Here is a 15,579-nt window from a genome sequence, read left to right as displayed (position 1 = left end):
TTAAAAGCAATTGAAAATTTGTTCTCATATTCCTTCCTACTTGTAAATCAAAACCTGATTGACCAGAGTCCCCCAATTCATAAAATTGATTTCTAGTTTCCTCTTTGTCCACCCTCTTATGAGTGTTTCATTTAATTTTATTTTTTTTCTCTAGCACTTTTGCTTGGTGCTTCATTTTTTTAAAGCAATTTTTTAATCTTGGAAAAACCGGTTCCGAAGTGGAAGGTTCACGATTGTTGCAAGGGCCAGTTGATCAGCCTTTTGGGCTATAAACAGGACAAACACATTTCCTCAGAGTCTGATTAAGGGAGAAAATTGTATGACTGCCCAAGACCCAGTGAATATGCTCCTCTAGCAGGCTGACCATCACCAGGGCGGTCCTAAAAAGATATATGCCTAGGGTTGCCAAACTCCAGGTGGGACCTGGAGTTCTTTGGAAATCTGGAATTACAACTGATCTCCAGACTACAGAAAATAGTTCCCTTGGAGAAAATGACAGCTTTGGAGGGTGCCCTTTGGTATCACATGCCCTCCCTTCCCCGAATTCCACCAGACTCTCTAAAATCTCCAAGAATTTCCTAGTTTGGAGTTGACAACCCTAGTTATAGCCTTCTAAATCCATTGATGGAGAAGGTTATGACTCTGCTCAGGCTGTCCCTGGAGGTCTATCCACGTGCACCCTCCAGTGTTCTGACATGCTGCCCGTTGGCTCAGTCTTCAGATGCTGATGGTCCTCGAGGCCCTGGTGCCCTGTTACCTGCAGAAGCTCAAGCGGCAAACCTCCCAAGTGGAGACGGTGACAGCTGCTCGAGAAGAGATCGCTGCTACCGCCGCGCTCGCGACATCCTTACAAGCCCTATTGTACAGCGTGGAAGTCCTCACCAGGTAAGCGGTCCCCCTGTTCTGACTCTGACTTCAGGGAACATTAAAAAAAAAGAGGACAGCGGCATTATGTCAAGTTCCTGACCATAGCAACAAGTGAGAGGAGCGTGTTAAATTGTAACAGAGGCAAATTTGAATTTATCAAATGAGAATTCAACTTGGCATGTTGCTGAATTGAATTTACAAGAGCCAGTTTGGTGTAGCGGTTAAGAGTGTGAGACTCTAATCGGGAGAGCCGGGTTTGACTCCCCACTCCTCCACTTGAAGCAAGCTGGGTGACCTTGGGCTAGTCACAGCTCTCTGGAGCTCTCTCAGCCTCACCCACCTCACAGGGTGTTTTGTTGTGGGAATGATGATGACATACTTTGTAAACCGTTCTGAGTGGGCATTAAGTTGTCCTGAAGGGCGGTATATAAATCGAATGTTATTATTATATTAAAGCCTGTGTTCTTCAACCTCTGAATTTGTTTTCAGTGAATAACTTGAAGATCAAAAGCACTTTCCCTTGACTACTCAAAAGAAGTGGTCATCTGCCTGTTACTTAAAAAAAAAAAGCTAGGCAAAAATGATGTGGCCACTTATTGCCCAGTCTCTAATCTGCAGTTTCTGGGCAAAGTGATTGAGAGGGCAGGAGCTGACCAATTCCACGTCTTCTTGGGTAACTCTTACGCTCTGGGCCCTTCTCAGTCGGGTTTTCTGCAAACTGCAAAACTGAATTATTCAGATGGGCTTTTTTATATAGGCAATAGGACTGTGCTGTAAGAAAATGGTTCAGAAAGAGAATTTGGTAAATGGATAGGGATTGGCCGTTTCCACACAGCTTACCTTTTGTTGGGATACAGCATCTTCACGTGCAAAATCGCGCCAGGAAGACTCTGTTATCGCACGATTCTGCGCGAGATCATGCTGTTATCGCGCGAGGTAAGCCGTGTGGAAACAGCCACTGTCTGTTGATAGAGTACTGTCTGTTGATATAGCTGTGCTTCTACTGGATACTGTCCAAATTGTTTAATATGTCATATTCACATTACTTATGTTCTCTTTTCAGCAATGTTTCATGTCTGTATTCCTGTATTTGAACTTGTGCTCCCGTATTCCTGTATTTGAATGTGTGCTTCTTTTCAAAATTCTGCAATACATACACCATAACATTGTTCATTGAACGTCCCAGGTGGTGACGTACGCGGTGTAATCTGCCTCAGTGAGAAAGGGGAACTATAAATAACATAAATAGTAAATAAAATTCTGGATGTTGATCATAGTATGTCGATAATAGAAATTCACATTCCAGTGGCAAATTCAATATTTTCATAGGAATATGAGGTTTGACAAAGTCTTTCTTCTTTAAACAGACCAATGACGGCCCCTCAGATGAGTCGGTGTGACCAAGGCCATAAAGGAACCACAACTGCTAATCATACCATGTCATCAGGGGCCAATACCAGGTAACTGGAGCTTCTTATTACCTCATTGTTCACAGCAGTCCCTCTCAGAGTTTTTTTTTTAACCAAGATGTATGTAGGAATTTCAGACAGCTGCTTTTTAAGTGGCTGCTGTATCTTTAGTGGTAGATAACAGTCCACAGTTAGAAGCTAAAATTCCTGCTGGGTCAGGCCAAGAATCCATCTAGTCTGTCATCACATTTACCTCAGCAGCCAAACCAATGTTTCCTGGGAGCCCCCAATCAGGGCACAAAGGAGACATCCTCTTTCTCTCTCTATTCTTGTCCCCAAACAACTCAAATCTGGTGGTACTTGTACCCTGAACAGAGAGGTTCCATCTAGCTGTGTTCGATGAGGCAGCTTCACTCCTCCCATCACTGTAAATTGTCTGTGCCGCCTGTGTCTAAAGCACAATCTACAATGGCCTGGACTTGGGTTTTTTTCAGTGGATGTCCTATACTTGTGTGAGAGCCTCTGGAAGATGTCAGGGGAGCTTCTACTCTCCTGGCTTTCCAGTGAGGCTGTAAACCAGAATTATTCCAGATGAGAGGTTTGTCACATATCCGTCCCTATGGAGATCTCCTTCTAAAAGTGCTGCAGGGCCCCAATTCTGGTTGGCAACATAACGTGGGGTGAAGAGGGGCTCCTGCCTCATCCCCCTCATCATTTTCTGAGGGCCAAGCTACAGGTGACGAATGACACAGGTTGGACACTTGTCAGCTTCCCTCAAGTTTTGATGGGAAATGTAGGCATCCTGGTCTTGCAGTTCGGCTCGCCGACTGCTGTCCAATGGACTTTTCAACTGTCACTTGTCCAACATTCCGCCATTTCCCATCAAAACTTGAGGGAAGCTGACAAGTGCCCAACCTGTGTCATTCGTCACTTGTAGTTTGGCCCTCAGTCAGAAATTTTCATTCAATGGAAACGTCAGTGGGACCTACTTCCAAGTAAATGAGTATTGTATTGTACTGTTATGTTTTGGAAGTAGAATAATCCCCTCTTTTTGCTCATGTTAGATAACGAAATAAACAGCAGCCTTGTGATACTTAGTTCAGCATAGATAAATAAAATCGATGAAGTGGGCTTTGACTCTGAAATAAAAGCCAGTCTTTCAGGTGCCACAAGAATCCTGTTTATTTTCATAGCAACAGGTTAACAAAGCTATTCTTTTGCAATCAGATGTCCAATACATACTGGGGGTGGGGGGAGTCAAAGGCCCAGTTCAGATTATCTACCTGGATGAAATTCTGGGGTGGGGGGAAAGGGGGGAGAATGAGGAATTGTCACTTCCCACCCCACCCAACAGGCATGCCTTTATACAGAAGCAATACCCTAATTCTGTGTGTGTACTGGATGTTATATATGCACAACCTGTTTTAAATTAATCCTCACATGTAGATGTTCAGTAGGGAATCCAAATTCTTCCAGAATTATAACTGATCCCTAGGCTACAGAGATGGGTTCCCCTAGAGAAAATGGCGGCTTTGGAGAGTGGATTGTGCTGTTATACCCACTGAGGCCCCTCTCCTCCTCGAAACCTGGCCTCCCCAGGCTCCACCTCTAAATCTCCAGGAATTTCCTAACCCAGAGTTGACAACCCTAATGTCCAGTAACCTAGAAGCGGTACAAGCACAATGAGTGGAAAGGAAGGCAAATTCTCACTCTCTCCTCAAAAGGCAAGTTCTTACGGTTGGAAGAGGAGGATCCAGAGCTGTCTCTCTCCTCAGATTTCAGAGGGGGACAAACCAAAGAGTTAGAAAGATAGAGAGGTCAGGGCACTCTGTTTACTATTGTTTACTGCTCTGACTGTCTTTTAATATGCTGATTGCTATTCTCAGGATTTCCTCCTCCTGACTTCATGGATGGAGGCCTTGCCCTGCCATCCATGCCCATCCTTAGTCTAGATAGGAAGTTAGGATCTCTCTCTCCTCCTTTCCTATCAGAGTATAGAGTTCCTGCAATAAAAGAACTCTTATTTCTTTCCTAAATATAAACCAAGTGTATGCTTTTATTATTTTCATTCGTACACACACACCAGCCAGCAGAACCAGCTCACAACCACCTATAATCATGCTTCCTGTGCCACATGATAGACTCTGCTAACAGCACAAACATGGCATCTTTTAATTGGGTTTCTGGGGCCTACATAATGATTTATTTATAATTTACTACCTCTTCATACACAGGAGCTGAAAATGAGGGCTATTTTCCAAATCGTCCATAATGTATTTCAAATCCTAAATTATTTCTTTCTCACCCCTCTCCCTGTTTTGTCTCTAGATACCCAGAGCAAGGAGCCAAGCTGCACTTTATCAGGTATCTCCCTAGCATTTGTGATGATCTTTTTAAAGAACTCTCTCATGCAGCGTTCCACTTCCTTGTGTTGAGACAATGGATGCTATTCCAAGGGAAGCTGGCAGAAGGGGTTTTGAAAGGGCTTTGCAGATAGCTGTTTCCCTTTCTGCTTATATTGTCTCAGTAAAATTGCTTATGCTCCAAAGAGTGGGGTGGGGTGTCAGTTGCAGTCAGTTGCATTTGTGAATGATTTTTTCTGTTCCACTTTCTCACTCAGTAGCACCTTAAAGGTCACAGAAAGGAGAGACGTCGAAAAACGAGTCAACAGACCATATTGAACTGCTTCAATTGTATTTGTAATAGAGGCACAAAAAAAGCCAGGGGCAAAGAAAACAAAGGGAGAGCGCCCGGATTTCGAGGCTGCTCTCAACAGCAATTAAGCAAGGACAAAAAAACAAAGGGAGAGTACTCAAATTTCTCGGCTACTCCCAAATAAAGCGCCCAGACTTGGCGGCTGCTTTCAACAGGAATTAGGCAAAGAAAACAAAAACACGGGGAGAGCACTGGGGTTTCTCGGCTACTCCCGACGGGAAAATGGCAACGGGCTTGCCAGGCTATACTTTGTCCCGTTTCGCACAAAATTAAGCATCTTCAGCAGCCAAAATCATAAATTCCATTTCAACATGTACTTCTACATAACAAATAAAAGTTGCTGGCCGGCAGACAGGAAATAAACGTTTCTTCTCAGTTTCAAATTAGCTGTGGTTTCTTCCATCCATCTCCTTTTTGCACCTTAAAGGTCAACAAGATTTCCAGGATATAAGCTTTTGAGAATCAGAACTCCCTTTGTCAAATACAAGTAGGAATGGAGATCTCTGACCATTATATTCCCATGAGAAGGTGGGAGGGGTGTTGCAAAGTTGGGATGCAAATGTACAATGCAAAATGTAATCAGCTTTATTAGAGCAGGGGAGGAAATGCAGAAAATTAGCATCTGTGATGAGATTCTTATCTCACTACAGATGCTTATTCTCAGGGTTCTCCATTCCTACTTGTATCTGACGAAGAGAGCTTGGCTCTCAAGAGCTTATATTCTGGAAATCTTGTTAGTCTTCAAGGTGCTACTGGCAGGGCTCATTTCGAGGGGGAATGCACAGGAATGCAGTTCCTGCAGTTCCCCAAAGAGGTCACATGTCAGGTAGCCCCGCCCACCGGACTCTCGGCAATTTTGGGGCCATTTCGGCCTGGATTGGGGCCAAAATGGCCCAGATCGGGTTTCTGATGGGTGGTGGATCACTCTCCTGCTCATCAGCAGTCTGATCCTGACCATTTTGGACCCCTTTCCAGCCATTTCCAGCCCCTTTTTGCAAATTGGGCTCAATTTTGGCCCTGAATGGCCAGGATTGGGTCCAAAACAGCCAGAATAGGTGATGTCAGGGGTGTGTGGCATACACAAATCAGTTATAGTAATGACACACTTCCGGTGATGGCAAGAGGCGTGGCATATGCTAATGAGTTATGCTAATGAGTTATGCTAATGAGTTCCTCCAGCTCTTTTTCTACGAAATGACCCCTGGCCACTGGACTCAAATCCTGCCTTTCTACTGCAGACTTGACCCCTTTTCACTGCACATCTTTCCCTTTTGGCAAACTTCAGGGAAAATCTTCATTTGCTGGAGGAAGGACAAGGCCTCCAGCGAGAGGAGCTGGATGAGCGGATTGCACGGGAGGAGTTCAGGCGGCCTCGTGAGTCCCTGCTGAATATTTGCACAGAGTTCTATAAACACTGTGGCCCCAGGCTGAAGATTCTGCAGAACCTGGCTGGAGAGCCCCGAGTGATTTCTTTGGAGCTCTTGGATGTTAAATCGCATATGAGGTATTCTGTTTATTGTAAGAATCTGTATAAATATGGAGACATATGTCCCAGGAGTCTTTGGGCTATGAGTAGAACAGGATTCTTTTAACAGTTAGTTAAAAATAAATAACTCGGAATCAGAAAGGAAATATCCAGCTTAAAGCAGATGTAAGTATCTGACGGTGGTGTGGGGGAACCAAGATAATCAAGGAAATGGAAACATAATCTTTGGATTAGATCCACCCCTAACTTCTGCAGATGAATGGACATTCTACCTGTGAAATGCAGCTTCCTTGCCTCCCAGTTTCCAGCGGACACCCCAGCTTCCCCCCAAATGCTGCTCCTGGGAGATCACCAACAGCATGGGGGGGGGGGGAAGGAATCAGAGGACTGCTGTGGGAGTCAGCAGAAATGCCCCCCTTCCATCCCCAGAACTCCTCCATGGGATCTAGCCTTGGATGTGATGAAAAGATGGACTAAACCGTTTTCACACTCTTTAACATCGTGCAAAAATCACAGAATGAGGGTGTCTTCATGGCTCAATTTCTGATGTCACCCCGTCATCATAATTCCGTTTTTGTGGCACAATGACATCTGAAATTGCACCATGAAGACTCCCTTGTTCCATGAGTTTTGTGCAATGTTAAAGAGTGTGAAAATGGCCAGGATGAATATCTAGCACCAAAAGGATGCTAATATAAGACCCAGGGGAATGTGGGTAGGGAGGATCCACAGCCATAGAGGCACTATAAAAAAACTCTCTCTCTTTGGTAAAGCTTTGTCTCATTTCTGAAGTTGCAGTACTTGTTTGGCTATAGGTTTGAATGTATGGGCAGATTCACTCAGGAACAAGTCGACTTTCAGATATTCATAATCCTAACTATTTAGGACCATTCACAAGTCAGTGTATGGCCCAGGCTAGCCCAATTTTGTCAAATCTCGGAAGCTAAACAGGGTCAGCCCTGATTAGTACTCGAATAGGAGACCACTAAGGAAGTCCAGGGTCGCTACACAGAGACAAGCAATGGCAAACCACCTCTGAATGTCTCTTGTCTTGAAAACCCTATGGGGCCATTGTAAGTTGGCTGCAAGCTAGGATGGACTCAGAGTGAGCCACCAGAGTGGTGGTAGTGACCTCAGGAAGGAAAAAAAGCACCCAACTGGGAGTGTTTCAGGGTCTTGGTGAGACTCTCCTCAGTCACCATCCATCCCCTGTAAAGATCCAGCCACATCACCAGCTCTGTGAGCATCCCCTCGGCCTGTGGCCTACTTGATCAGAAGACATTTTATAATGGGACTTCCATGTATTCTTAGATGCTACATTTGGAAGGGAGATCTTACAGCAGGTCCTTCTACCAAAGGCTCTTCTGCTATAGTGAGATATTCCCTCCCAGGAGATCCATATATTGGGTTTTTGAGCATCTCATTTGGCAGGACATCTTCCATCGCTGACAGAGAAACGTCCTACTGTGGATGGTCCTCCGTATCTGAGGCTAGAAAGTGTCCTGACTCCCCCCTCCTCCCTGAAAATTGTGATAGTTAGAAGCAGGGCTCATTTCGAGGGGGAACGCATAGGAACGCAGTTCCGGCAGTTCCCCATAGAGGTCACATGACAGGTGGCCCTGCCCACCTCTCGGCCATTTTGTGCCCGTTTTGGCCATTTTCAGCCCCTTTTTGCCATTTTGGGCCCAATTTCGGCCCTGAATGGCCAGCATTGGGTCCAAAACAGCCGGGATAGGTGATGTCAGGCGGTGTGGCATATGCAAATCAGTTATGCTAATGACACACTTCTGGTGATGTCAGGGGGCATGGCGTATGCTGATGAGTTATGAGAATGAGTTATGCTAATGAGTTCCTCCAGCTCTTTTTCTACGAAATGACCCCCTGGTTAGAAGTACTGGCAGACTTCTAGAAGTTTTCATAGTGCTGATTTTTAATGAAAAGTTTAGGATGACTATTGTAATTTGTCCAGAGGAGAAATTGTAATTTGGTAGAGGTTGAGCAAATCTGAGCCATACTAATTAGGTGCCCCTGTAAGAAAATAATGAAGTGCATAATATCCTTTTCTGGACGGCAATGCCCTGCCACGTCAAGAAATGTTTTATCTTTGAAAGCTGTTAGCCTTCCCGTTTGCCTGTTCTCGGATGGACATGTTCTTCTTTACTTTTCTTTTAAAAAAAACACACCACCTTTCCTCTCCATCTTAAGGCTTCTGCTTTCATAAGCATTTAGTTCCCCAGCTGAAACTTTACTATAGTTGAATTGGGACTCGGGTACCCAAAAAGTCAAGGGGAAAGTCCAAAGAAATTGTTCTCCTGAAAAGCTGCTGTTGACTACGTTCTCCATATATTCCATGGTGCACTCATAGTGTAATCTTGAGGTGACCAACCCAACTAAGTCTGCGATTTCTCAAAACAGAAACATCCTCATGTGACACTAATTACACGCAGTTTCAACAAATAACAAGATGAAAACTTGGTACCAGTGTGAGAAGTCACACCACTTTTTTGTCCTTTAGTCTTTCTCCATCAAATCTGTCACTCATGTATTAAAATTATGTGCAATTTCATGAAAATGAGAATCCTTCATTTTACGGCCCAAGATTCTTTGAGTAGCTGATTAGAGCACTATTTTTGGCTCTGCATGTGGCTATATGATTTTTGGTTCTCACAACTTTTCTCACCATCCAGACTGAGGGGAGCTCTCCGCTCCATGCACTCAGGTTCTCCTTGAAGAGAGGATCTGGCGTTCGTCTTCCCCAGCAAATGGACGAAGTTTGCCTCCAATTTGCTTCCTTTTGTAGTAGGGCCTCTGTTCCTTTGTGCAGGTAATTACCTTTTCATAAAAGGCAAAGACAGCAGATATTCCACCTGCTCCTTAGAGGAATGCTGAGCTTGCATTATGGCTAAAACCCACCTTCTCCTACTTCTCCATCCTTGCCTACTTATCCTGCCCTGGCCAAGTCTTCTCTTCAAAGAGAACCAATGGAGCACAACTTCGTCCCCTGTTCTTCTGTAACTACTGGAAAGCAATTAAGCAGAAGGAAAATTCACCAAATAAGCAAAATCTCCAATCTACATGTAGAGGATGGCAAAGGGATCAAATAAATAGAGGAGTAAAACAATTCATTTATCTTGCCGGTCACTTCCTTATTTGCATCTAAAATTTTTTAAAGGCCAACAGATGTCTTGCAAGAAATTATGGATTAGATTGTTGATTTGGCTATCTGTGGGTTTAGTTTTTAGTCAAGTTTCTCACTGTGTTCTTATATGCTGTTTTTCATTAATGAATTTGAAGTGCATTGGCTGACTGTGTCTCCAGTCCACACATGCCATTGCCATGGAAACAAGATGCTGCTTCTATTTTAGTTGAGATTCCACTCTTTAGTGGCGATGAATTAAACAAAGTTGGCTTTCTCAGTGGATGTAAGTTCAGGTCTGGGTTCGTGTATTTTAAAGCTACATGGTTAGAGAAGGATTTGGGACACTCGGGTTCAAATCCCCACACTGCTGTAAAGCTTGTTGGGTGACCTCTTGGACCAGTCACTTAACTCTCAGTCTAACCTACTTCACAGGGTTTTTGTGAGGCTATAAAGGAGAAGGGAGAAATATATAACCCCACTCCAAACTTAGAGGATAAAATTGTACTAGTGAGATAAATAGACAAAGAAATAATCTCCGTAAATATATACACCATTTTCTTGCCTATCTATTCAGTCAGTGTGTGATACAAAACAAACCTGGTGGCACAGTTGTAGTTGTAAGTCCCATTCCCTTTCTCTAGATTTGCAATAGTATTTGGTCTGAGAATGTAGGTAACCTCTCTTCTGCCCTGGCAGCCATTCCAGCATGTTGTTCTCTAAGCTGCAGGGTTCATTTCGAGGGGGAACACACAGGAACACAGTTCCGGCAGTTCCCCAAAGAGGTCACATGCCAGGTGGCCCCACCCACCTGACTAGGCCGTTTTGGGCCTGTTTCAGCCTGGATTGGGGCTGAAACAGCCCAGATGGGGCCTCTGATGGGTGGTGGATCACTGTCCCACTCATCAGCAGCCCAATCCTGACCATTTTGGGCCCCTTTTCGGCCATTTTCAGCCCCTTTTTGCCATTTTGGGCCCAATTTCGGCCCTGAATGGCCAGGATTGGGTCCAAAACAGCCAGAATAGGTGATGTCAGGGGGTGTGGCACATGCAAATCAGTTATGCTAATGACACACTTCCGGTGATGGCAAGAGGCATGGCATATGCTAATGAGTTGTGCTAATGTGTTATGCTAATGAGTTCCTCTAACTCTTTTTCTACAAAATGACCCCTGCTAAGATGTATTGGTGGTTCTCTGAGGAGCAGCTTCTTGTGCAGAATCTCAGACTTCCCTCTTAATGAGTGATGATTTTAGGTTGGCAGAAATTGCACATTCCCTTCTGAAGCTGGCACCTTACGACACCCAGACGATGGAGAGCCGTGGTCTCCGGCGCTACATCATGGAGATGCTGCCTATCACAGACTGGACGGCTGAGGCTGTGCGGCCAGCCCTGATCCTCATCTTAAAGAGACTGGATCGTATGTTCAATAAAATTCACAAGATGCCTACTTTGAGGTGAGCTGGTAGGACGGAAACCTTTGGGGGTCCGTTGCTGATGTCGCGAGCCTTGAAGGAAGGGGTATGTCATTTTATTGACGGTGTCTTGCTGCACTGAAACTCTTACAGCAAAAGAAAATGTATTTCTCCTATTGTTGAACATGCATGCTCCTGTGTGTGTCTCCTAACAGCAATAGCGGAAATGCATCTTTTAGAAAGGATCCACAAGCTGAGATTGTGAATATGTAGGCATGCTCCTCAAAACAAGTCTCCAGGTGTGAGGTATTTGTTCTTGTTTCTAAAATCAAATGAAAACTAAGGAGTGATTGTAGGTATGTGAATGTCAGCACTTCGGTGGGCATGGTTTGTTTTAAGCCTGCCTGCAACCACAGAAGTGTTCGAATAATTTAAATACAGAAAGCATAAAAGTCAAAGCAATTTATTCCTGATGAAAAGCCTCGCTAGCGCCTTGTCAGATGTGGCCCAAGAGAACTGGTTTCAGAAGTTGCAGACGTCGTTGCTATTTACCTGCCCTGTTTACGCAGGTGTGAGATTCTAACATGTTTTTGCTGCGTCATCCCCCCCACCCCCCACGAGAGTAATTCTTCTGAATTTTGGTAGAAGCTGAATAACAACCAGATGGTTTCCTTTACGGGTTATTCTCCATGAATAAATAACCATACCAAATCTGCCCTCCTTCATCGGTCCCAATAAGATTAAATGAATTAAAGTTGGCATTCTCCTTTCCTCTGATCATCCTTCTTGCATCTTTCTCTCGTCTAAAAAGGATGTCATTGATGGGAGTGTATTTTTTTGCCTGTCATGAATTGGGCCTGTGGTTCCTGTCTTCTTCCAAACCTTATAGAGCACTCTGGGATATTTAATGGCTAAAACATTCCTCTTATCTTGGGAGCTCAGTCATGGCCGCAAGACACATTCTTTCCATGTGTGGAATGTTTCCAGTTTTATTTGTAGAAAATCACAACTCTCCTTGTCATAGGAAAGGAAACAGAAATCAAGACCTGCCCCTTTTTGGCTCTCCTTGCTTTATACCCGTAATCATTTAGTTTCAGACTGGAAAAAAATACCACTGAAGATCAAATAGAGGTGTGAGAAAAGATCTCGTTCATCTTGCATCTCAAGGATCACACAACAAGTCCTCTGTCTGCCTTAGAAAGCATTCTGTTCTCTTAGAAATGACTCAACAAGTCTCCAGTAAGTAAAAAAGACACACTCTGTGCTTAATAAAACTGAATAAAGTAATATTCTTTAAAACATTCCAAAAAAGAGCATTCAGTAAAGCTGAATTATGAAAAGCACGCTGAAATAGGCAGTGTGTAGTGTTTTATAAAAACAACTCAACGAGGGCTGTGGCAGGAGTTTTATACCACTGGAATTCCACCATCTTCCACCTGCTGTTTTGGTGGATTGGTTAGGCTTCTATATATTTTGGACTTGCCCTGGTAGTTTTCGTTCAAGCCATTGATGTCAGTAGATGTGCTTTTTGCTGCTCCCGTCAGAAACGGTCATTAGGCATTGCCAAACTTTAACGAAGGCACAAGCTTTATATAAAATCATGCCATCTTTCTGTAAGGCAGCAGCTTAATTGCCAAACGCCTGGTTTGGTATGAGATTCATTAAGGATAGGTTCATATGTTAACTAACAGCACAGTTGCTGCCAGTTGCAAGGGCACAGGGAAGCTGCTGCATGAATTTGGAAGCCACAGTAACAACCATTCTCTTTGGATAGAATTCAGTTATTGGTCTTTCTAGAGCTCTTGATCCAAATTGGTGTTTCCTTCGTACATCCTAATGTTCCTCTCCGTACAGATCTTTCTGCATTCTCGGGTAGATTCATGGAGCTTTACTTTTTTCATGGCTCTCTTGATATGGCTGGATTTCTGCAAAGCCATGGAGAATGTTGAGAGCCCTCGGTCTGCTTGATACTGTTTTCAAGGCATGAACATGGGAGGGGAAGCAATCTCTTGGTGAATAAGGAATAGTGTTACTATATGCGATCATTCGGGAAGGCTGTTGGTACCAGAGATGAAATAGTCATGTTTCATTGGGACTCGGCTCGGATACTCAGCCAGTTTTACAGGAACTGCCACATTTCCTGCAATTGGCTGCATGCTCGTTTTCATTGAGCATTCTGTATTCTCATCCTAGTTTTAATTCATTGTGCCCATCCAATTTGTGAAAACTGTAGATTTCCTGATACAGGGAATGAAAATCACATATGCAGCCGTTCAGTTGTCTGGGATCATTAAATACTGGAAATGCCATGCTGTGGCTGACGCCATATGTAAAACAGCCATGTGCAATAAAACATCCATGTTCTATAACAGATCTGCCAAATTCCAATGTGGACTGCAAACATTGCAGAGGAAATCCAGGCAATCTTGAAGCAGTATGCTTTTGGAACTGCGTGCTGAGGAAAATATCCTTGAGGAGAGAATAGTATCATTGCAGGGAAAATCATATAATCGCACTACTTACACCATGCCTGTAAAGTCCAATTCACAGGACACGGTGGCCTTCATTTCTTCATGTTTCTTGATTTCATCGACTATTGCGCTGCAAAGCTCCAAGGCCTTCAATGGGAAAACAGTCATAAAACATTACTTGCTCATGCTCAATGATTTGGCCGGCCAGCACCCGGCCCAGCAACAAAACATACACAAATGCCAAAATCGCTCTGAAGTTGTCCTTCCAGGATCAGATGCCCCGACTCTTCTTTCCAAACCGTGCACTTAGGAACTGCTCTCTTCATACGCACCCAGGCCCACATTTCTCTCTATTTGTTGATGGTCTCAGAGTACTCGGCATTGATAATGGTGCATGATGGCAGCCCCTCTTTGCTGCACTTCCTGTCCTCCTCTGTGATGTCTCCTCTCCTTTTTTTGGTTTTTCAGTAGCATGGGTAAGATACTTCTGTTGTAATGTAGCATGTCTCCTCCTCTGCCTGAAGCGTCCCTCGGCATCCCTGTGTCACAGTTGCCTTGTTGTGGGGTTCCTGGTGGGGCCAAACGCCTAACACCACCTACTGTTGTGTTCCAGGAGACAGGTTGAGTGGGAGCCTGCCAGCAATTTGATTGAAGGGGTTTGTTTGACACTTCAGAGGCAGCCAGTCATATCCTTCCTGCCTCACCTTAGGTCACTGATCAATGTCTGTGTCAATCTGGTGAGTAGTCAACGTTGCAATCTCCTGCACATCTGCTAAGCTTCCCTCTGCTGTAGGGACCCCCCTCCTCCCTCCTGTATTGAATTCCTGTTTCTTGTCCCCCCAGAAATAGGTTTCTCAAGTGACCCTAAAAATAAATGGAGTCTATTTTCAAAGTGGTGCATGGGGAGAGAAAGAGTGCAGCTGTAGTCTGGTGACTGGTGGGATTTTTTTTACTACTTCCCAGGTACCATTTTGAAAATCCACTCCTTCTTGATGCGCCGAGAGTTGAGGGCTGCAAGTTGGAGAGTGGGGTGGTGGATACCGCATCCATAGGGTTGCCAACCTCCAGGTGGGGCCTGAAGATCTCCCAGAAGTACAACTGATCTCCAGACCGTAGAGATCAGTTCCCGTGGAGAAAAGGGCAGCCGGAGGGTGGACTCTATGGCTGAGGTCCTTCCCCAAACCCTGCCTCCCCATGCTCCACCCCCCCCAAAAATCTCCAGGAATTTCCCAACCCGGAGCTGGCAACTCTACGCACACACCTCATAGTGCTACAAAGGGGTGGGGAAGTGGAAAAAAAACCACTTTAAAAAAAACTGCCCTGCAAAAGGGCATCGGTAATTGACTAATTAGAGTGATTACTGAGTAAATTTGCTCTGTTGTTGGTAATGTCCATTGTCTTACCATAGTGCAGGGTTTCCTCGTACAATGTTCAGATCCTTCTATATCATGACAACAGATGGATCGGTTACTTTCATTGCTGGGAACTGCTAGAGTCAGCTTACAGTCTTGATAGTGACAGACATTTCGGTTTCAGATTAGTAATGCTCAGGTGGTATTTCACTGATTCAAACAAACCTGCAGGAAGCCCCGTCTAACTCCATAATGGTTTGATCTAATTCATTTAAATCTTTAGCAAAATGCTTCGACTTTTGCAAGCTAATGTAAAAACTAGTAAATGGGAATCATTCCTCTAGACCAGGGCCGTTTCCACACGGCTTACCTTTTGCCGGGACACAGCGTGTTCTCGCTCGAAATCGTGCAGTAACAGCTTCTTTCTGGCGCGGTTTCGTGCATGAAGACGCTGTGTCCTGGCAAAAGGTAAGCCGTGTGGAAACGGCCCAGGGCTCACATAAAAGGGATAACCATGAGAAGAATAATTTTTGCTTTGTTTTGTTTTTCTTTGGCATACATATTTTAGAAACCTGCAACCTGAAATCCAATCCTTTCATACAAGGGTTTCTTGGCTAGCTCTATATGTATACTTATTTTGTATGTATGCATGAAAATATTTTAAACAGTAAAAGTATCTTGTTAAACAGAAGTTCTGGCTGAAATACTGAAGATCTCTTATCAGAGTTAT

General features: G+C 44.2%; 1 protein-coding gene across 1 annotated transcript in view; it reads left to right on the top strand.

Moving 5' to 3' along the window:
* UNC80 (unc-80 homolog, NALCN channel complex subunit) overlaps positions 1-15,579 on the top strand; it is a 195,780-nt gene that overhangs the window by 142,820 nt on the left and 37,381 nt on the right. Inside the window, 6 exon segments of the mRNA XM_054970127.1 lie at positions 715-885; positions 2,235-2,327; positions 4,605-4,640; positions 6,277-6,495; positions 10,868-11,068; positions 14,111-14,234. Of these exon segments, the coding sequence (XP_054826102.1) occupies positions 715-885; positions 2,235-2,327; positions 4,605-4,640; positions 6,277-6,495; positions 10,868-11,068; positions 14,111-14,234 (844 nt within the window).

Source organism: Eublepharis macularius, chromosome 2 (genome assembly GCF_028583425.1).
Source record: "Eublepharis macularius isolate TG4126 chromosome 2, MPM_Emac_v1.0, whole genome shotgun sequence".
Taxonomy (NCBI): Eukaryota; Metazoa; Chordata; class Lepidosauria; order Squamata; family Eublepharidae; genus Eublepharis; species Eublepharis macularius.
Note: the sequence above shows the minus strand (reverse complement) of the source record. Positions and strands in the feature narration are given on the sequence as shown.